General features: G+C 42.5%; 1 protein-coding gene across 2 annotated transcripts in view; it reads left to right on the forward strand.

Annotated features, from left to right (window-relative positions):
* The window catches only part of LOC137510123 (nuclear factor 1 C-type), a 140,092-nt gene that overhangs the window by 47,189 nt on the left and 68,688 nt on the right, over positions 1-24,215 (forward strand). For both annotated transcript variants that reach the window (XM_068233884.1, XM_068233883.1), the window contains exon 2: positions 10,968-11,499. In XM_068233884.1, coding sequence (XP_068089985.1) covers positions 10,968-11,499 — 532 coding nt within the window. The remainder of the gene's footprint in view (positions 1-10,967; positions 11,500-24,215) is intronic.

Genomic DNA, 24,215 nt, shown 5'->3' on the forward strand with positions numbered 1-24,215 from the left:
TTCATGCATTTTCGCATTGCAGTAAAATGCTTCCAAAATGCATTAGCGTGATTGTTCTCTAACTGACATACTTTTCAGCAACCTTGATTGAGATCTGATTTGATGGACATTTTGGTGGGGAAGCTTGACCATTAGAGAGCAGTCAGTAATTAAACCTCTAGGTTTGTGGTTTAATGTATCTTGAGCATGCTGGGTTTGCAGTGCTGACTTCCTGTTTGAATGCCATATGCAGCTTAACTGAATAGCAGTATGTGAACTTTCTAAATGCCTTCCTGTATTTCATCATCACCCACAGAAGATAGGTTGGAGCTGTGACTGGTTACTAGGGTTGCAACTGTATGAAATATTCATGGTATGATAACCGTCTAAAAAAAACCCCGCAGTATGACAGTATCGCGGTATACGGTATTACACAATCATTCGGACCTGGGCCTTCTCCTCACATTAACCACTTCCCCTCCCTGGCACGAGTAACTACATCCCTGCAAAATCCCATATCTCCTTGCAGGGGCATAGCTACCATGTCCCTCCCCGCCGTGCTCTCCCGTTGGCCCTCCCCCGGCGCGCCCTCACACACCACCATGCTCGTTACAGCCGCCGATCTTTAGCCGGGAGATAAATTAATGGGAACACAGTTTTCCATTTATAATTAACTCCTTACCTTCCACACTCCCCAATAGTTACCGAAACCGTGACAAAAATATAAATAAATGTGTGTATGTATATATATATATATATATATATATATATATACATATATATATATATATATATATATATATATATATATATATATATATATATATATAATAAAAAAAACATAAATTGTTACCTAAGGACTACATTTTTTTTATATGTATGGCAAGAGGGTATATTACTGTTACTGTTTAAATTATGGGCTTGTAATAAGTGATGGGCTTGTAAAATGCACCTTTATTTCCAAATAAAATATTGGCGCCAAACATTTTAAACGTTGCAGTAACCGGGACAAATGGGCAAATAAAATGTTTAGATTTTCATTATGGTAGCATGTATTATTTTAACCACTTTACCCCCAGCGGTACGAATTTCTCCCTTTTTTCCCCCCTAAAAAACCAGGGACGGAGAAATCCGTACCTTCTGCGCTACCGCCGCTGTCCGCGCTCCCGACGCTCGTGCGCGCACCCGCCGCTCATGCACGCCGCCGCCCGCTCGCCCGGAGATCAATGGACGGGAAAATCCATTCCCGTTCGTTGATCTAGCCCCCGCAATGATCTGCTGCTTCTTTCAGAAACAGCGAGATCATTGTGAGTCTCCCAGCCTCCTACTGCTTCCTGTAAGCGTCCTTCCGGACGCTTACAGGTCGCATGTAAACAAACACTCTGTGGCCATCTTGTGGCCAAATAGTAAACTACACCCTAAAAGCATTTTACATATACAAACATTACATTTGCACAATAAATTAACTCATTACCTCCCACACTGCTCAATTTTTATTTTTTTTTTGTAATTAAAAAATAAAAAATACCATAAAAAAAACAACATAAATAGTTACCTTAGGGACTGAACTTTTTAAATATTTATGTCAAAAGGGTATAACACTGTTACTTTATAAACTGCGGGCTTGTAATTAGGGATGGATGCAAAACTGAAAAAAATGCACCTTTATTTCCAAATAAAATATTGTCGCCAAACATTGTGATAGGGACATAATTTAAATGGTTTTATAACCGGGACAAATGGGTTAATACATTTCATGGGTTTTAATTACAGTAGCATGCTTTATTTAAAAACTATAATGGCCGAAAACTGAAAAATAATAATTGTTTCCCACATTTTTTCCTATTTCCCCATTAAAACACATTTAGAATAAAATAATTCTTGGCATAATGTCCCACCTAAAGAAAGCCTAATTGGTGGCGAAAAAAACAAGATATAGTTCATTTCATTGGGATAAGTAATAATAAAGTTATAGACGAATGAATGGAAGGAGCGCTGAAAGGTGAAAATTGCTCTGGTGGTCAGGGGGTAAAACCCCTCAGTGGTGAAGTGGTTAAACCTATGATGACCGAAAACTGAGAAATAATGAATTTTTAATTATTTTTTTATTTTTCCTGTTAAAATGGATAAGTTGGAATAAAATAATTCTTAGCAAAAAGTAGTAATACTATTCCCCCTCCAGGTCGCTGTGGGTAGTGGGGAAAGATGTATTTCGGCTTCCAGCTGTTGCTGGTAATGGAATTACAGTGTTTTTATAGTAATTTGCGCTCTGTCTTTTTACGGCGCCCAAATTACTCACTGGATGCCGCTATAGCTGTAATTCCTATTACAGCCTATGGCGGCATCGGCTGCGCCCAAATGTATGGCACTGTTTTTACAGTGTTCCACCTCCTCACTCCCCTTCCCTCTATGGTAGCCAGGTATAGGTTCCCCCAGTATAGGTAGCCAGTAATAGGTGCCCCCAGTATAGGTAGCCAGGAATAGGTGCCCCCAGTATAGGAAGCCAGGCATAGGTGCCCCCAGTATAGGTAGCCAACAATAGGTGCCCCCGCATGGTAGCCAGCTATAGGAGCTCCCAGTATAGGTAGCCAGGAATAGGTGTCCCCAGTATAGGTAGCCAGGAATAGGTGCCCCAGTATAGGCAGCCAGGAATAGGTGCCCCAGTATAGGTAGCCAGGAATAGACGCCCCAGTATAGGTAGCTAGGAATAGGTGCCTCCAGTATAGGAAGCCAGGCATAGGTGCCCCCAGTATAGGTAGCCAACAATAGGTGCCCACGTATGGTATACAGCTATAGGAGCCCCCAGTATAGGTAGCCAGAAATAGGTTGCCCAAGTATAGGTAGCCAGGAATAGGTGCCCCAGTATAGGTAGCCAGGAATAGCCCCCCCCCCCATATAGGTAGTCAGGCATAGGTGCCCCCATTATAGGTAGCCAGGAATAGGTGCCCCAGTATAGGTAACCAGGAATAGGTGCCCCCAGTATAGGTAGCCAGGAATAGGTACTCAGAGTATAGGTAGCCGGAAACAGTTGCAGCCAGTATAGGTAGCCAGGAATAGGTGAGCCAGTTTAAGTAGCCAGACATAGGTGTCCCAGTATAGATACTTATGTAAGTAATGGCATAGTCAACTATTGACACCTACTAACAAAGAAAAATGAAATATCTGAGAGGGCGAACTAGGTTTGTCAAGGTTTGCTGGATAGCTTATGACATCCTCATTAAAGGGAAGGTTCAAGCAAAATAAAAAAATGAGTTTCACTTACCTGGGGCTTCTACCAGCCCCATGCAGCCATCCTGTGCCCTCGTAGTCGCTCACTGCTGCTCCAGTCCGCCGCTGGCAGCCTGCCGACCTCGGAGGTCGGCGGGCCGCATTGCGTACATTTTTACGCATTCCCGCTAGTGCAGGAACATTAACACATACATTTTTACGCATTACTGGTTCAATGCGTAAATATTTACGCATTGAACCAGTAATGCGTAAAATTGTATGTATTAATGTTCCTAAGTAGCGGGAATGCGTAAACATGTATGCAATGCGGCCCACGCGACCTCCGAGGTCGGCAAGCTGCCAGCGGGGGACTGGAGCAGCAGTGAGTGACTACGAGGGCACAGGATGGCTGCATGGGGCTGGTAGAAGCCCCAGGTAAGTGAAACTCATTTTTTTATTTTGCTTGAACCTTCCCTTTAAGGCCCTCTGAATAGATTTCTACCTGGTAACTTCAGTGACAGAAACAGGTTATTTGTATTTGAAGAAACAAACAACCTACAGGCTGTGGTTAGCAGCACCCTTCTTTTATCTACCATAAACTCCCTCTAGAAAACATTATGCAGTCGCTCATGTATATTCTGCACTGCAGAACAAACCAAAATGCAAAGTATTGTTGGTAAAATGTGTGTAAAAACACTCTGTTAGATATGAACTGTTTCTCTCAGTTGCATACACAATCTTGGTGTTCTTGGTGTCCTCATTTAACCTTACTCTGTTCTCTTTATACAAACACCCCTCTCCGGCTCCACCCGCTCTTTACTTCGGAAGTATGACCTCCCCCTTTTCATATCTTGCATTCACTGTGTCTGGTTAACTATTTGTGTGCCACAAGTGCCCATTGTACCTGATTGCTCTGTCCATTCTAAACAGTATGAACATAGAGCACATTTTAAAATGCAGGTTATTTGTGAGCAGATTCTGTACAGCATTATTGCTTATTTTATTTTTGTAGTCCAAACAAAGTTTGCTCTGATATTACTGAAATATAGTGTTTGTGATGTCTGTATCTGACCTCAATGAATCTAAACTCACATCCTCATATATATTTTACAGTCTTTTTTCTAAATGTAGAGGATACCAATATAATGAGTGGAACAGAAGCTTTCCTCAGACTATAGTATTGCACTTATTGGAAATTGGTAAATGTCTAGCAAAAGTTGGATAGTCACTGTTTCTTACAGAAAGGGCTATCATTGAGAGATGTTTTCTGCATTTAGCCACTGCTGTCTCACATGTGTAAAACTCCAATAGCTGGTTTGTATGAAAAAACAATTACTATAACTAAAGGTGGCCATACATGGTACAATTTTTAATTTTTTTTCGATTAAATAATGTAGTTCGATTATTCCGTTAGATCGAATATAAATATTTTTCCAGTATGTCCGATCAGATTTTTCTCGAAAAGATGGGATAATCGTTCAAATTTCTTGATCGAAAAAAAAAATATTTTCAACTTTCATTCGATTCGATCATTTAGATTGAATAAACGGGAAAATCGAACATTTTTATTGTATCGTGTATGGGCACCATAAGAAAGACATTGGGGACCACAGACCGTTATGTATTGCTGCATCTGGTAACAAATCTATACAGAATGTGCTTCATGTTAAACATGTACTACTTTTACACCAGGACATCAGATTTGAGAGGGATATGAAAGCTGCTATATTTATTTCCTTTTAAACAATACAAATTGCCTGGCATCCTGCTGATCTTTCATGCATTACATTTAGTGATGGTAGAACCATTCGCCAGGTGAACAGTCGCCTTTCGCCATCTCAGGTTAGACGCGAGCAGTACGGACCATTCGCACCCACCCTATGCATTTCCATAGGGCCATTCTTTGACCCTTCACCCTGACCCTTCACCATGAAGTCAGGTGGGACGGAACAGCCAATCCGACCTGATCACTTGAAGGCTACTCCCCCCTATAAAAAGCACGATCCCCAGTGGCCAATTTTACTCTGCCTGTGGTCATTGTAGGGAGAGGAGCTGCTGCTGCAGATACAAGAACAGTGTTAGATAGGCTGTATTGTGATATTGTGCTGTGTAGCTGCTTCCTAAGTGCACTGCTACTTGTGCACCAGCTAGGGACCCCAATAGTCCTTTTGATGACTTTTCCTGATTAGATAGGCTGTATACATATTGTACTGTGTACCTGATTCCTAGGTGCACTGCTACTTATAGTGCACCAGCTAAGCCTCCCCCCCTTCCCCCCAATAGTCCATTTGAGGACTCATCCTGTCCATAAAAGTCATTTTGTGTACTGACATTGACTGCTGTGTGCTGTACTGAAATTTTGTTATTATGGCGTAGTGTGTGGCTGGCTGCGTCACCGTTCTAGCTCGCTTTCACTGTGCATAAGTGATTCATTGTCACTGACCCCCACACATTGTCACCCGTGTCACTCACCTTACTGTGCCCTAGTTTCAGTGATATTAGTCAGTGTGTGGTTTAAAAAAATGACCGTGACATATTTGTCACTTACCGATTGTTGTTTACCGTATGTTGTTACATCAACATACCTTACTGTGTTTTAATTTTAGTGACATTAGAAAGTAAGTGTGTGTATGTGGTTCCAAAAAAAAAATGACAGTGTCACAGACATTTTTATCACATACAGATTGTTGATTAGCATACGTTGGAACGCCAACACACCTTACTGTCTGTTACTTTCATACTACCTAATAAAACCTAAGTGTCTCTGCGTCCTGTCACCTCAGGGACAGCCATTGTTGGGACAGGAAGGGGGCCGGCCAGGCAGTGGGCGCGTGCGTACGCGCACTGACAGGTGGCGGCGATGACAGACTTAGAGCCCGTTATTAGTCAGGCTAAGGTCATTAGTTAATATATAAAACAGTCAGTGTATGGTTAAAAAAAATGACAGTGTCACAGACATTTTTATCACATACAGATTGTTGATTAGCATACGTTGGAACGCCAACACACCTTACTGTCTGTTACTTTCATACTACCTAATAAAACCTAAGTGTCTCTGCGTCCTGTCACCTCAGGGACAGCCATTGTTGGGACAGGAAGGGGGCCGGCCAGGCAGTGGGCGCGTGCGTACGCGCACTGACAGGTGGCGGCGATGACAGACTTAGAGCCCGTTATTAGTCAGGCTAAGGTCATTAGTTAATATATAAGACAGTCAGTGTATGGTTAAAAAAATGACAGCGTCACAGACAATTTTGTCACTTACTGATTGTTGATTAGCATAGATTGTTAAAGAAGTGTAAGGTGGGGCAATGTCATTAATTGAATAAAATGTAATACCTTTGCCTCTTACACCAGGCCTCATGCCCACCTTGGCCACAGGGACAGCTATCCTGCACCCCACCTTCAGCACTCATTATGTCATTTGTGGACAGTATGTCAATTTGGTCAAATACTGCTGCGTCAGCTGGCAAAGAAAGACTTCAGAAGTCTTCAGGAGCACTCTGGAGCACAGACTGCTTCATACTGCGCATGCACGAGTGCCGTCTCTCGCACACTCACACGTGTGCACTGTGGAGCCGCCTGTCTTTGGGAAGACTTAGCTCCTGAAGACTTCCAAAGTCCCCCTGCGGTGGGGGATTTAAATGAAGGAGCTGCCGCTGCTACAAGGGCACCGGGAGAGGGGAGAGAAGGCTCTATAGGACCCAGAACCTCCCCTGTTCTTAGATAAGTGTCTTAAAAAAAATTCATTTGCTTTAAAGAAATTTGGGTTGCAGAGATGTCCTAAAGGTTCCAGAACTTCGCCTGCCATTAAAGTCAATGGGGCTCGCTGTAAACGAGCGGTTCACAGTAATGTTTGCGAACGCGTTTGCAAACATAAAATTGCAATGTTTGGTCATCACTAATCACTAGTGTCTGAAGCACACGCCGGGTACGAGCTTGTGGCAAATCTTCAGTCAAACATCTGATCTACATCCTTGTTCAGGGTCTATGGCTAAAAATATTAGAGGAAGAGAATCAGCAGGACACCCAGGTAATTTGCATTGTTAAAATGATAAAACGTGTTGGCCGGAGCCAATGCTGTTTGACGTCATTACATCAGAAAGTTGCCCGATACTGCTCACATTTAGTTGCCTGAGAAAGCGAGAGTCACTAGCAGGATGCCATGGAGATCCGTTACCAGTTCCCGGGTGGACAACCGTGCCGCTATTTCTACATGCCTTTGTTGTATATGGAGCCGTAAGTGCACACTATATGTGTGTGTGTGTGTGTGCGTGCAGTGTGAGATACATCTTGGCTGTACATATTGCATGTTATTTGTTCTTTTTTGAGTTGGAGTTATATACCCTGGAGGAGGAAGTTTACTGGTATTGCTTCTTAAAGATCGGACACCGTATAACTTATATCCACCTGGTCTTTGAGGTGGCTATAATCTGGTGAGCCTCAGTACTGCTGGATTTGGTTGTGCTGATTACACGTTGCTGTGTCTCTCGCTGGTTGATCACTTATAACTAGGTGGTGTTTGCCATTTGAACCTACAGTATTACGCTATACCAGTTTTATTGTTTTAGAGTTTGTGTATGTGGAGAGTGCACTGAAGTGATATACATTTCTTCAAGTCTTTCTTCTGGAACTGAGTCCGTGTGCGCGCTTACTTGTTATATGTTTTGGAACTGTGTGGCTGGGGCAAGGTATGTTGTTTTGTCAATTTGCATTGTTTAAAAGGAAATAACTATGGCAGCCTCCATACCCCTCTTACTTCAGGTGTCCTTTAAGTGGTTTCAATGCCTTTTCAGAGTTTCATTAGACAGACCACCATTTAGGGCTGACTTACACTAGGTCTGCTGCCACAGAGTGGATGTCAGCAGTCCAACAGACATGCAGAATAGTTCCTATAATTTCCTGTTGCATTTCCGCAATGCAGAAACCTGACCTGGATGAGCTTTTCAAACAGTGGATGCATTGCTGTAGAATAGCACACATCTGCTACCAAATGCTGGTGGCAATAAACATTGCCATTGACTAGGACTGGTACAGCTTGCCTGTACCAAATGGAAACATTGCCACTCTGTCATTGTGTGAACCAGTTCTTACTATGGATAGAAAACTGTAATCGCTGGGAGAGAAGCTACTACATCCATACGCTAGACATAATACTGCACAATGTGCAGAGAACTGTAGGCTATCACTGCTCTCTGCACTTTATGACCTACAATTGGCTCAGGTGAACTGAATAGAGATTTTTGCACATGCATGCATATTTTCCCATTTATCGCTAAACACCCCAGTGCATAAAAGGCAGGTCCCACAAGTTATTAATCAAACAAATATGTTCCAGGGCACATTCTGTAAAAACACAGAATTCAGGCTCCTCACACCGAGCTAGGACATTTAAATATGTAATAAGGAGGTGCTAGAGGGGGTGTGGCATATAAAACAATGCAAATTCTCATGCAAATTCTTCCACACAAATTATGCAGTAACCAACACTATCCCTACAGCCAATTTAAAAGCCTGGGACTTTACAAGAATAAAGACTCTTGCGTAGTACCATACACCGTGTAGAGGTCCCCCAGTTTTAGTATGTGTCCTAACGCTTACCCTGTAACACGCATAGTACAAACATGCAAGCTTTCTGTGCGTCAAGCCTAAGGATTAGGAGCACATATCCTAACATCCTCTCCTGGGACAGATAGTGCATCAGACTAATCGCCTAAACTAAAATGTCTAAAAGGGAATAGGTTTAAAGTGTTGCAAAAGTACAAATGTATTGCTCACATACATACATAGTGATCCCAATGCAAAATTCCCCATACAAATCAAGTCCAACACAAAAAAACCTCAACCCATAAAGCCAAACATGGAGACTTATAAGGCCTTGAGGGTGGTAATGAAGTTCTGTTCCACCTTGCTATGCAGAATCCTTGGGAAATATTGCATGAATCCTCACCCCAGTAGGCAAGTGGACAACATGTAACAACATGCAATAGTAGGTGCATTTGTTCATATTGTAAACTGATATGCATTGCTGATATCAACACATGGGGGGGGGGGGGGGGATTTGGTTGATTCTTTCACTCCTGCCCTGAGAGCTACAGTATTTAGCCCACCAACTAACCTGTTTATATTACATAGATGGTGGCAACACATTGCACAGTCAGAAATCAGATTGGTTTGTGTAGCCTAGCGATTGTATTGATAGTTGCAATGTAGCCATTTTGTTCACAATTCTCTCTCTCTTGGACCGTTTATATTTTTGTATTGGTAACAATAAACAGTTTGTTAGGGGCTCTGCTGTACAAATGATTGGTTATTCTCTAATCCAATATGAATTGGGAAGATTGATGCACTGTGATCCAGTATTTCATCTTAGTTTGGTTTCAGCACAAAATCCTCCATCATTGGGGCTTGCCTTGTAAGGGCCAGCTAATCCTTTCTACTTCCTAGTTCCAGTGCTCATGTTTATGAAATGTCTTAGGATATTGCCCTGGGCATGCTTGGTAAATGATCAAAGGCAATGATGTCACTATTTTATACCAAAGCATGGGTTGTTATAGGTTAACGAATTGTTGGTTTCAGGGTTCGCGGATCTCTTTTTTTATCAATTAAATTTAGGACAGCGTGGATTTGCATACAACTATAAGAAGTTGTCTTAAAGAAGTTACATTAGTACAACTGCAATCACCCAACTGCTAATTCCTTATCATTTTAGCAGTCGTCATTATTATTTGGTAATGACTGGAGATGTTTGACATTTATTAGCCCTACATTTAAAAAACACGGGATGTACATTGGGCAAGATATACATTTAGTATAATAGGGAGAAATCAGTAATTATTCAACTAGCTAAAGTACTAAGGCCTCTTTCACAGTGGGACGTTGCGTTTGATGCGACGTTAAGGTTGCATAACGTGCCCCTAATGCAACGCATTGAAAGACTATAACTTGGACGTTATTTAGCTCTGCAACACACATAACGCAGCAATTGTATTGCTAAACACAGAGCATGCAGCACTTTGTAAATATTGCTACACGTTACACATAACGCAAGGTGTGCACTGTGAATGTCGCACAGACTTTGTGTTGCTGTGCGTTAGTCTGCGTTATAAAATTTTCTAACGTGCGACTTTAACGTCGCACTGTGAAAGAGACCTTAGGCTAGGTGCACACATAGCAGACACGATAGCTTTGCGGAAAAACACTGTGTTTTTGCCACCAGTGGAAATCTATGGGCCGCAGGAAAAAACGCATATCAAAAATGCATATGCGTTTTTTGAAAACGCGCGCATCAACAACGCATATGCATTTTTGATATGCATTTTTTCTGGTTTTGTTGCATAATCTTCAAAAACGCACATAATGAAAGTGCATGGAAACGCAATGGTATGTGTTTTACATGCGTTTTTCATGCGTTTTTGGGAAAAAACATTTTATGATGTATTTCCGCTTCCTGTTGTCTTCCTAGTGATTTGCATAAAACGCAAAAGAAAAATGTATGAAAAACACTTACAAAATGCATATGCCTTTTTTATGTGATCCGCAATTGCATTAAAACGCACGCAAAACGCTTGAAAAACACATCTGCGGTAAAAAAAAAGCTAAAGCAAATGTACCAAAAATGCATAAAAAAAACGCACACAACATTAACAAGCATGAGGTAAAACACAGCTTTTCATGTTAATGCAGCTTTTCATGTTAAGTTATGTGTGCACCCAGCCTCTGAGCAGCAACAACCTTTCTTGTGAGTACTCTTACAAATGATCCCTTTTTTTTCTCCTTAACAGGATGAGTTTCACCCCTTCATTGAGGCCCTTCTCCCTCATGTACGAGCATTTGCCTATACCTGGTTCAACCTTCAGGCACGAAAACGAAAATACTTTAAGAAGCATGAAAAAAAAATGACTAAAGAGGAAGAACGAGGTGTTAAAGATGAACTGCTAAATGAGAAGGCCGAGGTTAAACAGAAGTGGGCATCCCGTCTTTTAGCAAAACTTCGCAAAGATATCAGGCCAGAATTTCGTGAAGATTTTGTGTTGTCCATAACTGGCAAGAAAGCTGCCACTTGTGTCCTCTCCAACCCAGACCAGAAAGGCAAGATGCGAAGAATCGACTGCCTCAGACAGGCAGATAAAGTCTGGAGATTAGATCTTGTGATGGTGATCCTTTTCAAGGGCATTCCACTGGAGAGTACAGATGGTGAAAGACTGGTGAAAGCTGCACACTGCTCTAACCCACAGCTATGTGTTCAGCCGCACCATATTAGTGTCTCTGTCAAAGAACTGGACCTGTACTTGGCCTACTTCATCCGAGAAAGAGGTGAGAGAATGGTTTGCTGTTATTTTGAGTTCTGAGGTCGGACTGAATTTGATGGGCAACTATGTAATTATTTTATTAAAAACATTTTGGCTGGTTGTGGAGTTGATATATTTAAAGCTGTCTGTCCCATTTTAATGATGGGCAGAAGTTTTCAGTATTCCTGATTTCATAGCTGAGGTATTCAGATACAATATTATTCAAAAGGAAACCTAAGGTGATAGTCTAGTCCAGCCTTCCTCAACCTTTTTAATTTGGAGGAACCCTGCAAATATTTTTTTGATCTCAAGAAACCCCTGCATTTATTTTGCAGGAGGCATGGACTTTAAAAGTAGGTGTGGCTGTTTATTTCACTACCACCTATTACAGTGTCCCTCTTTTTACTGTGGTGCTTATTCTGGTGCTTTTTTATGTGCTCATTACTATTTTTACTGCTTCTTTTTTACAGTATCCCTATTTTAGTGTGCTTTATCATACTCCCCTACAATGGGGGAAAATGCCAAGGAACCCCTGCAGAGTACTAAAGGAACCCTGGTTGAGAAAGGCTGGTCTAGTCTATTGATGTTCTCATGGGTGGTTCCATGATGCAATATTATTCTATGCATATTGGTGTATACATTGCATAGGGTGTGTGACATCACTTTTTTAAATGGTTTTATTTCTTTCTGTAGTGTTAGGATGGATTAATAAATTGTTATGGATGGATTAATACATTGTTGCTATTCTATGGGCCATATTGTTTCCTCTTGCTGATGTTATGTTATAATGCCATATTTACCAATTAAATGTGAATATTTCCTTTAAAGTGGAGGTCCACTTAAGAGTGGAAAAGCCAGCATAAAATTAAAGTAAACCTTTGACTAACTGTTTATGGGATGGGACTCAGGTCTGAGTCACACACTGTGCCTACCCCTTTCTATCTCTCTGAGGGCTCGTTCCCACTATCGCGAATCTGCATGCGTCCAACGCATGCAGATCCGCACATGTAATGCAAGTGGATGGGCCTGTTTCCACTGTAGCGTTGTTGAGGTGCGTTTTTTTCAGCGGTAAAAAAACGCACAAAAGAGCCAACGATTTCGCCTGCGTCGGGAATCCGTGCGAATCGCCGCTAATGTATTTAATAGTAAAAACGCATGCGTTTGTTACATGCGTTTTTACCCGCGATTTCGCGTGCGATTTCGCACCTTTTTCAATTTTATTTAGCCCTGGCAGTGTCATGGTTAATTTCGCATGGCACCCTGCCATGCGAAATCGCATGCGAAATCGCGGGTAAAAACGCATGCGGAAACGCATCCGCATGCGTTTTTACAAGCGTCGGAATGCGGCCGAAATCGCGTCGCAACAGTGGGAACGAGCCCTTAGCCGCTCCCATTGGCCAACCAGTGACAGGATCACTGGACACCAGTCTATTATAAGTTGACAATGGGGAAATTGGGAGCAGCTTTTAAAACTCAGGGCTTAAGCTGGGTCTACAGGGAGCGATGTGTCTTATCAATCGATCGATTGACAGGTCCGATCTCGCCGCGGCCGATTCCCTGCTTGTTCCCCACAAGCAGACAATGGCAGGGAATCGAGCGGAAGATAAGTGGCGCTGGCGGGGACTAGGGTGGGTCGAATCCGACGTGCGGGCGAGCGGGGACGCGCGGGGATGCGGCAGAGTCGATCCGGCGGTTAATCATGCCGCCGGATCACTCCGTGTAGATTAGGCATAAGACGCACTCCATTTACAATTGGGCAGATATTCCCTACATATGTATAGTCGGATTTCAGATTTATGAGTTAAAATTTAGGTTTTATATAAGTATTCATTCAAAAGTTTTAAATATGACATCAGATGGCTCAAAAATGCTATAAAATGAGCCTTCCGTAAGCACTGCATTTGAATGAGAATGCTTTTCCAAAAGGCCTAAGGCAGAATTGGTGTCCTAATATCATCAATGTTTGTCCAGCTTCACTAGTATACAGTATAGACTGCTAATGTGAAAACTGCATAATAGATTCATAAAGTGTAAGAAGGGAGGGTATGAGTGAAAAGAATAAAAATGTTACAATGTAGAGAGAGAGAGAAAGAATAGAAATTAGAACAAAAACTTCTAAATATCTGTTCAATTTAAGAATTGCAATCAATTTTTCTGACTGATTGTAACATTTCAAAATATGACCAATGTACCACACATGTATGTTCAATTTTTCCCCCAATTATGATAAGAATGATTGGAAACTCTGACAAAATTGCTAGGGTGTGTATATTAATAAATTGAAAATCCAACACACACCATACAATCTTTAGAAAGATTGAAGAAAAATGTCTGGCATTCCGGATCAATTAAAATTGAAGAAAACGGGAAATCCGATCGGATTTTTCAGTCGAATGAAAAAAAGCTTTCGATTTTTTCGGGAGATTCGATAGTTTTTATCGAATTACCGTAAAATCTGATCATTGTATTGTATCGTGTGTGGCCACCTTAAGAGAGAGGCAATGCTTAATAGGCAAGAGAGAGTAAAAGACACAGGTAAAAGGCAAAAACCGAAAAGGGATAGGGGAACAGTGATCCAGGGAATAGTGTTGGTGCATTTGCCATATTCAAATTTGGAACCTTGTTCTGAATTCTGACAATGTGAACCTTTGTGCTTTCGTGGAAGTCGAAAAGCAGAACGGCAAAAGAAGAGGTAGCAGAGAAAGCGTGAGTAATGGCAGATAGAATTAACAGAGAGAAAGCTACGCAGAAAGTTTTATGAGAGTGAGGGGTGATACTAAGGAAGAGATAAAGGGGTATCAGAGAGAAAGTGTGTGAGAAGGGAGTGATAAAAAGAAATGTAGAGCAAGAGAGGTGAGAGTAAAGTGGCCGAGACATAGCAAGAGAGAAAGGTGTTATAAAGAGATGTAGAGCAATAGAGGTGAAGGTAAAGAGATTGAGGTGGAAAAGAGAAGTTGCTTAACCACTTCACCCCAAGGCGGTTTTTACCCTAACGGACAAGAGCGATTTTCACCTTTCAGTGTGACTACTAATCACAATGAAATGATCTATATCTTGTTTTTTTCACCACAAATTGGGCTTTTTGGGGTTGACATGTCACGAAGTAAAAAAACAGAACCGCTCTGCAAAAGCGCTTAGAAAAGAGATTTATACAAAATCGAAGCGCACAGGTAAGTGCCGGGATGGGGAACAAAATCACTCACAAAATCGCAAAATGCTGGCCTCAGCGATTGTGACTTTAAATGTGAACAAAGCCTTAGTGCAGGCACTCTTGTACACAAGCACTGCAGAAGCACCTGTGTATATCTGCACTAAAGCATATGTAAAAATTTGAATTAAATGCATAAACCTAACCTAACAAATGTATGTAAGTATATTTAAAGAAGATATTCGTCTGCCTGAAAAGCCTTGTCCATATATCCTTAAAATCCCAGTGCATGGTAGTGTGCTTCTATGTTGCTGCACCTCACGTATCCAGTGATCACACTTTCTGTTCAAGAATTAGACGCGTCTACACAAAGTGCATAGGTATGTTTATGGTCGTGCAGAGGATGTGTGGAGATCGTAACAGCAGGTCAGGGTAATGCAGATGTACATGACGGCACATAATGTGATTTTCAAATAACATACTAAGAACACCTTTGGGCATGCGAGAATCAGTCTCATACATATATTCACCGTCATCCATTCCATCATATGGCAATGGGTGTACAGTAGTTCTTCTGTGAAGGCTTACTAGCTAGTGTGGGTTTTGAGGAAAAATGGAAGCCTCTTTTTTGCTAAAAATATATACTTCCTATAGTGTTCTAGTAGGGGAGCCTTTGTTAGAAGCTCCCATTCGCATCACTTCCGCATCCCCCGAATGGAGGGGACGAGGGTGAATGCGGGCGTGAGAGAATCTGCAGCATGCTGCAGATTCTTTGATCGGTCTGCACTGCTCCTGATAACCAGCACGCAATAGAAACTGTTCCATGGAAGTGCTTTGGTTTCAGATCGGCCGCGGTGCAATGCGGCTATGCCACATGTAGTGGAAACAGGCCCTTAAGAAACTTCAGTTGTTATCTATGCAAAAGCGCTTCTCCGAGCTCTCTGACTAATTTAGTCAGAGAGCAGTGCTATTTTCGGAAGCACTTATACATAAAATAAACAGTGAAAGACAACTTCAGATAAGATTTCACTGCAGGGAAGTTCAAAGGGTCTATCTCTGCTCTGTTTCATGGTTTAAAACGCAGAGTGTAATTCGTAAACTAGTAATATTAGAGAATGATGCAATGTTATAAAAAAAAAGCTATTTAACTGAAAATAAAAATATGAGACTCTTTTCTTTGCTACTAATGTTCTATTAATTATCCGTACTACACATACAATTCATTATATCATAAGTTTATTTTTTGCCGCAGTGTCACTTTAGTCTTTCCATCCACCATTAGTGGTAATTTTACAGTTGAAATGCAGCATTTTAAAACTACTTTAACAAAAGTACATCAAAATTATTATTTATGGAATTCTATAGCACCAACATATTATGCAGCACTGGATAATAAATGAAGAAAAAAATGTTCAACACTTTTCTGACAATGCACGCAGGAGTTGGTTCAATAATGTTGGGCTAAGCCATACTAAAACAGAACTAATCATTTTTCCAACGTCTCTGTTTACCTCTCTGCCTGTTATAATAATAAATGTTAATAACACCCCTATAACTTCAGTCCAAAGCACGGTGCTTAGCAGGGCTGTGGAGTCGGTACAAAAAAATAACCTGACTTCAACTCTGACTCCTCAGTTTATTAAACCACTGACTCCAACTCTGATTCCAGGTACCTAAAATGGCTCCGACTCCTCGACTCTGACTTCTTAGTTTAATACTTACCATGGCTGTGGATTTGGTACAAAAATACTCAGTCTTCCCAGTTTATGAAACCTCTGAATCCAACTCTTACTCCAGGTACCCAAAATTGCTCCGACTCCACAGCCCTGGTGCTTAGGCGTAATATTTGACTCCTCCCTCTTTTTTATTCCTCACGCTCGCTCCCTAACCAGCTCCTGTAACCTCCAACTCAAAAACATATCTTGCATCTGACCGTTTCTCACCCAGGACACTACTAAAATATTAATACATGGTCTTATAATATCTTGTCTGGACTATTGTAATATACTACTTTGAGAAATACCAACTAACAGACTGGCACTGCTCCAATCTGTACTGAACTCAGCTGTTCGCCTTATTCATCTTTCCTCTTGCTCTTCCTCTGCTACTCTTCTCTGTCAAGCTTTTTATTGGCTACCAATTAAAGTGAATGGGAATCGCATTTTTTAAAAAAATGAAGCAACTACTTACCTAAGGAGAGGGAAGGCTCTGGGTCGTATAGAGCCTTCCGTCTCCTCTCTCGGTGCCCTCTATCCTGTGCTGGCTCCCCCCGTTTCAAACTCCCACCGAAAGGGTATTTGGAAGTCTTCGGGAGCCGTGTCCTCCCGAAGATGTGCGGCTCCATACTGCACAGGCGAGAGCGTGCTAGAGAGCGTTCTTGCGCAGGTGCAGTACAGGGCCGGTGCAAGGAAGGATCCGCAGACCGGATGCTGGTAGAAAAATGCTGTAATTCTTTATTCAAAAAATTCCACATGACATGGAAATAAAACCACAGGGTTCAACTGACGCGTGTCGGGCCTACAATCTGCCCTTAGTCAGGGCCGCCCTTCTTCAGGAGCACTCGGGCTCCCTGAAGACTTCTGAAGCCTCCTTCGGCCGGATAAAGCAGTGTTTGACTAAATTAGTCAAATACTGCTACCGGGCGAGCCAGCACTGGAACGAGGGGACCAGGAGAGGAGCGGGAAGGCTCTATAGGACCTAGAGCCTTCCCTCTCCTTGAGTAAGTATCTGTCTCATTTTTTTAAATGCGGTTCCCATTCACTTTAACCAGAGGATCCAGTTCAAACTCTTAACTCTAACCTACAAAGCTCTCCACAATCTCTCTCCCCTGTACATCTCCTCACTAGTTTCCAGATACCAACCCAATTGCAATCTAAGATCTGCACATTACCTTATTTTGTCCTTCTCTAGAATTACCTCGCATTCACATATACAAGATTTCGCACGTGCTTCACCGCTCCTCTGCAATACCCTTCAACAACACATCCGGCACTCTCCAACCTTTGATATCTCTAAACGCTCCTTCACAACTCACTTTTTCTGACAAGCATACGCTCCAAATTAGGCCATTCTCCCCTTGACCTAAGGCCAAGTTGCACTCCTACTATCCTAAAAACACACTGCCTCTAGGTATGATTATTGTATACTATCTTGCCTCTCCCCCTCCCCCCCCCCCCATTCCTTTAGATTGTAAGCTTGCAAAGGCAGGTTCTTTCACCCTTTTGCGTCTCTGAATTTGTTATACATTTTATTCATCAAGTTACTTTTGTCACTGTACTTACCAATTCTGTATTTTGTATATATTTGTATATTATTGTTTGTATTATTGTATACCCCATGTTTGTTTCTTACACGGAATATGTTGTCACTTTATACATCAATAATAATAATTACTGGGCATCTGTTTATTAAACTGACACAGGATTTCCCTCATGTGTAAGTGGATGTGAAATCACACCTTGGTTTGCAGCTGTCATCTGAACATATCAGCTGAATTATCACAGTCCAGGAGCTCTCCAATGTGCTGAAGTTGCAGGTTTTCTGTCATTTCAGGAATGAGGAAAACTTTTTTGTTGTGTAAATGTTACAACAATTCTAGAATGTGTGACATCCTCCTCTGCCCCCCCCCCCCCCCCCCCAACTCAGTTGACAGACAATAGAAGCTTGAAGTGAGCAGGAAGACCCTGGGCAGGTGTGGGGGGTCCTCTTTTGTGCATTTAGCAAACTATGATTTTTCTATATTTCATAGACTCCTTAACCACTTCAGGACCACAGTGCTAAACCTCCCTAAAGACCAGGCTATTTTTTTATTAAATTGGCCACTGCAGCTTTAAGGCCAAGCTGCAGGGTCGCAGAACACAGCGCACTAGTGATCCCCCCCCCTTTTCTCCCCACCAACAGAGCTCTCTGTTGGTGCGGTCTGATTTTTTACTATTTTTTTTTCAAAGCCCTCCCTCCCCCCAGCTAGCCAATCCTGGTGATAGGCTTCAACCTATTAGAGCCGATCGCTCTCTTATGCCCCAGGGGGACAGCCATGTCACACGGCTGTTCCCAGTACAGCGCTGCTGCTGATCGCAGCTCTGTACATGGTAATAAGACGGTGGTTCCGCCACCTAACTGGGGCTGCCGCGGCGGCCACGCCAGGTAGTTAAAGGACCACTATCGCAAAAGAAGTAAGCAGTTAAAAGCTGACAGAACCAACAGGTTTTGGACTAGTCCATCTCTTCAGGGGGGATTCTCAGTGTTTTCTTTGTTTTCAGAAGCATGTCCTGAATGACAGTTTAACTGCCAAAACAGCAAGATACCAGCCAGCCTCCCTACTCACTTGCACACTATTTTGCCAGTTAGATTTAGCAACTGCCTTTCAGGAAATACTATTGAAATCAAAGAAAAGCTTGTGAATCCCCCTTCATGAGATGAACTGGTCTAAAACCTGTCGGTTCTGTCAGCTTTTAACTGCTTACTTTTTCGCAATAGTGGTCCTTAAAGATGGAATCGTAACCAAGAGTTGAACTTCATCCCAATCAATAGCTAATACCCCCTTTCCATGAGAAAGCTTTTCCTTTTCACAAACGGATCATCAGTGGGCTCTGTATGGCTGATATTGTGGTGAAACCCCTCCTGCAGTGTGATGTCAGGACCATGGTTCCGACATCACACTGTGGGAGCCTTGTTGCATTGTGGGAAATAACAGCTGTTTACAACTGTTTACAACTGCCAAAAAAGCAAGCAGCATCTCATTCCACTGATATCACCTGCCAGGAGTAAAATGTCACCATGTGATAAATGTTAGAATGTAAATCAGGCAAAGGAAAGATTCTACAATGAGCAAGCACTGACTAAATCATTTATACACAAATATTGTAAAAATTAAGCACTGTTTTATTACATTATTTTCACTGGAGTGCCTCTTTAACAACACTGAAACTGCTCACTGCACTGGTAGAGTTCACTCACTTTGTATCTTTGGAACCTCTAGAGACATCCTTAGTTTAATTTTGAGCCATGTCATTTCCAAGGAAAGGGGCAGAAAAAAAAACTTAACATAAATGATTACTTTTTCCTACTTTAAATTATATGTTAGAGCCAGTCCACACTAGGTCCGGAAACGTATCCGTGGCTGCGTTTTTCAAACCTGATGAAAAACGGAGTCCCGGATACTAATGTTGAAAATAGCAGACAGCCTCACCCAAGTAAAAAACGGATCCGTCTGCGTTTGCGGGGATCCGTTTTCAAAACCTGAACGGAAGGTCCGGATCTGCTGCATTTTCACGCAACGGATCAGGACCACGGATACACGCAGGGGTAGTGAAAGTAATGAGAACACGCATCTCCAGCTCCACAGGCAAAAAACGGATGTTAAAAAGGATAGCCTGAGCTTTATGATTGGCCCAAAAAAATCCTCCCACTGCTTCCTAATGATGGAGACGTTTTCTGTCAGGGAAAAACCTGAACGGAAACTGATGCAAAACTGATGCACTTTCATCAGTTTGCAGTACGGTGGGTACTTCCCCTGATCCGGACTGCAGTGTCCGTCCTGCAACCGGGTCTAGTGTGGACCCACTCTTATGCTAAGCAGAATATTTACAAATACCTTCTGTTTGAAGAAGACAAACTGTTTTGCATAACATTTTAGTAAAAGGGCTTTTTGGTCCTTGGTAGCCTATTACACACGTTTAGGAGTTGTGGTTCACCATGAGCTTGCTGGCAATCTTAAACTCTAGGTTTCAACTCCTACCACATATAATCATATTAATCCATGCCATGCACTGATGAGGTCCAACCAGTCTGAAACAGCCTGTATGCATGTTGGATTCTTGTGGCTGTGTACAATTAACAAGCTGACACGTCATTGCATTCCAGCAGTTCTGGAGGTGAGTTTAGCTTCCAGGGACAACAAAGGGACAAATTGCATATTTACCAGAGATTCATTGTGGGACACCTTATATGCTCACTCCAACCTGAATAATTGCTAATACCTTTTGTTTTAAGAAGGCAAACTTTTTTGCATAGTATATTAGTGAGAGGGCTTTTCTGGACCTTTTTATCTCCTCACACACTTTTAGGAGCTCTGGTTCACCAAGATCTTCCTGTAAGGACAGAAAGTAAGGAAAATTCTCCTAGGTCTCCGAGGCATAAGCGCTATTAAAACCCTGAAAGTGATTCTTGCCTCTTTCCACAATATTCATCGTGCTTTTTTGCCAATGGTAACACTGATGTTTCTGGGAAAGAAAATCCACGTATGGGTGCCATTTATATATGGCTGATATGATATCAATGGTACAATAAAATATAAATCATTCTACCTCAGAGGAGCTAACTGGCTATAGCAATGATGCAAAAACATACCTTGGAAAACCTTGGTGGAGAGCATACCAGGCTATGCTTTTGAGTTGTAGGAAGAAAACCCAACAAAGAAAAACACATGAACATGATTGTGGTCCTTTAACTGACTCTGGACCTGCAGGCTCCGACCAATTAAGGAGCAGAGCCTTTTTTCACCTTTGTGATCCCCTGTGATTGGCTTACAGTTATCAAAGGTCAGAAACCAATTAAATCAGACTGCTGAGTGTAGCGGCAGCAGAAGCATGAATGTGGCAGGAATGCATGCAGCCAAGATACTGAAATCTATGCCATGGCAGAGATGAGAGGCTGCAAACAGGGCATAGATTTCAATAGCATGCGTTTGGAAACAGTGAAGGGTCCAAAATTCCAGATAACAGCAAACCACAAAAGCATTGTTTCCCATCTCACCCCTCCTACCAGAAGCAGTTCCATAGCGCCATGCTGTCATCTCTCCTCCCTTGCCCACAGAAATCTTCCCTTGCCCACAGAAATGCATGCATTGCTTTGCTATATCGGAGTGAGGAATCTGTATAGCATTCAGTCCCAGAACTGTCCCTTGATGGATCAAGTCCTTATCCCTTTGGGCAACAAACTTTGTGCATGTGTATGCACGTTTAACCTCTATACTTCCCTGCGAGGTTACAGATTACCCAGCAAGCTCATGGTGAACCACAGCTCCTAGGAGTGTGTAACTAGCCCCTTACACTCTCCTAGGAGTTCTGGTTCACCGTGAACTTGCCCGGTAATCTGAAACTCTGGGTGCTTCAAGTCCTACCCCATAGAACCACATTAACCCATGTCATGCAATGATGAGGATCAACCATTCCAAAACAGTCTGTATGCATGTTGGATTATTGTGGCTCTGTACAATTACCAAGCTGACATATCACTGCATTCCAGCGGAGGTGTGTTTAGCTTAGAGGGACAACAACAGATTGCATGTTCAGCAGTGAAGCATTGTGGGAAACATCATATGCTCACTCCAATCTGAATAATTGCAAATACCTTCTGTTTGAAAAAGGCAAACTTTTGTTTTTCCCCAAAGAGGCAAAGATTAAAAGCATTCTGAACTGGTACGTTAAACAATAACTATAATTTCAAATTCCTGATTTTCTGTTTGAATTTGTAAAATGGCTTCAAGCCAGAAGATGTTATTTCTGCCCAGCCTGTGCTTTGATTCTTTTGATTCTCATGGCTAGCAGCAAAGCAAAAGCCAGCACAAGTAGGTCAGTGGCCTTACCTTTCTGCCTTCTGCTGTTTAGCAATACAGCCTGGGTAAGCCCTTAACCCTCCTGGCGGTATAAAAAATTCCGCCAGGAGGCAGCGCAGCAGTTTTTTTTTTTTTATATCATGTAGCGAGCCTAGGGCTCGCTACATGATAGCCGCTGCTCAGCGGCATCCCCCCGCCCGCTTTTATCGCCTTCGGCGATCTCCGATCAGGAAATCCCGTTCAAAGAACGGGATTTCCTGGAGGGCCTCCCCCGTCGCCATGGCGAGGGGGCGGGATGACGTCACCGACGTCGGGACGTCATTGGGAGTCCCGAACCACCCCTCAGCGCTGCCTGGCACTGATTGGCCAGGCAGCGCACGGGGTCTGGGGGGGGGGCGCGCGGCGCCACGGATAGCGGCGATCGAGCGCGGGGCGGCGGCGATCGGTGTGCTGACACAGCTAGCAAAGTTCTATCTGCGTGCAGCAAAAAAAAAAATTAAACAAATCGGAGAAAACCTCCTGCGCGGCTTACCCCGAACTACGTTCGGGGTTACCGCCAAGGAGGTTAACCAATCCTCCAAACTAGACAGGAGCACACTTAATGGTCATTCCACTCTGTATGTAATGGAGCGATAATTAGGGAATTTATATTTAAGCTGCAAAGCTAAATATGTGATTAAATAAGATTACAGTATACCTAAATAACATATTCAACATATTCAACAGTAAATTGAAAAAAATCTAAGTGTTGACCTTCATGCTACACAGTTCTTTCTTAGACTGCTCAGTAATTGCATTATCAAATTTTGAGGTCAGCATTAGTGTTTTGTTACTCAATATACTTCATAACTAGTGACATCTAATATCTTAGCAGTAACAAAGTATATTTTGTGAAATTGTTAGTAGCGGCATTGTGTAACATTAGCAGCAGCTGCTCAGCAAAATCTACTATCATTATCATTATTGATTTATATAGTACTATTATCATCTGTTGCACTGTACAAAATAGGCCGCAATCATCACAATTTCGGAATCGTCAAAGCAGTCATTTCCGCATAGGGAAATTTGAAGAAGTGGCTTCAAACTTCCCCCGGCGCGTGTGGCCCACAGCATCGGCAGTGTTGGACATACCTTCCGACAGGAGTCCAACGCTGTCCGTCCTCTCTCACCGTCTGCCGGCACGGCATACTTCCTGGTTCCTGTTTGTCACATGACATACAGGAAGTATGCCGTGCGACTCATGCTGGAAGGTATGTCCAGCACTGCTGCAGCTTGGGGGATAGAGGGGGCACAGAGAGACACAGGGGACACAGAGGGGGCACACAGAGAGCACAGGGGGCATAGAAGAGACAAAGAGTGGGCACAGAGAGAGACATAGAGACACAGAGCAGGAACACAGAGAGACAAAGGGTACACAAAGAGAGACACAGAGGGTGCACAAAGAGAGACAGTGGTACAGAGAGAGACCCAGAGGAGGCACAGAGAGAGACCCAGAGTGGGCACAGAGAGAGACACAAAGAAAACACACAGAGAGAGAGAGACAAAGGGGGCACAAAGAGAGACACAGAGGGTGCACAAAGAGAGACAGGGGCACAGAGGGGGAACAAACAGGCACAGAGGGGGACCAAAGCTTGATTTGAAGGAAATCATGATTCCAGACGGAAATCGTTTGATTCAATTTTTTCCTAAAATTGTTCAGGCCTAGTACAAAGTAAGAAAAGTACTGAGAGGTGGTGCACAGCATTAGAGTGTCATTGGCCAAAAATATTCAATAATTATTCCCTTGGGAGCTTATAATCTAAAGTAATAGGGAAGAAACAAGCAGTAAGGCAATGTGTAAGCAAGCTGTATATCCAAGCACAGCGAGTCAGAGAAGAAGCACAGCGTGCTCAGCGATTGAAGGGAAAGTCCTAGGTTAGATTGAATGCTTACCTAAAAATGTGAATTTTAAAGTAAACCCAAGGCGAACCTTGGGTCACAAACCAGATGCATACCTAAGAAGAGGGAAGTCTCTGGATCCTGTAGATGCTTCCCGTGT

This window comes from Hyperolius riggenbachi, chromosome 1 (assembly GCF_040937935.1).
Source record: "Hyperolius riggenbachi isolate aHypRig1 chromosome 1, aHypRig1.pri, whole genome shotgun sequence".
NCBI classification, from domain to species: domain Eukaryota; kingdom Metazoa; phylum Chordata; class Amphibia; order Anura; family Hyperoliidae; genus Hyperolius; species Hyperolius riggenbachi.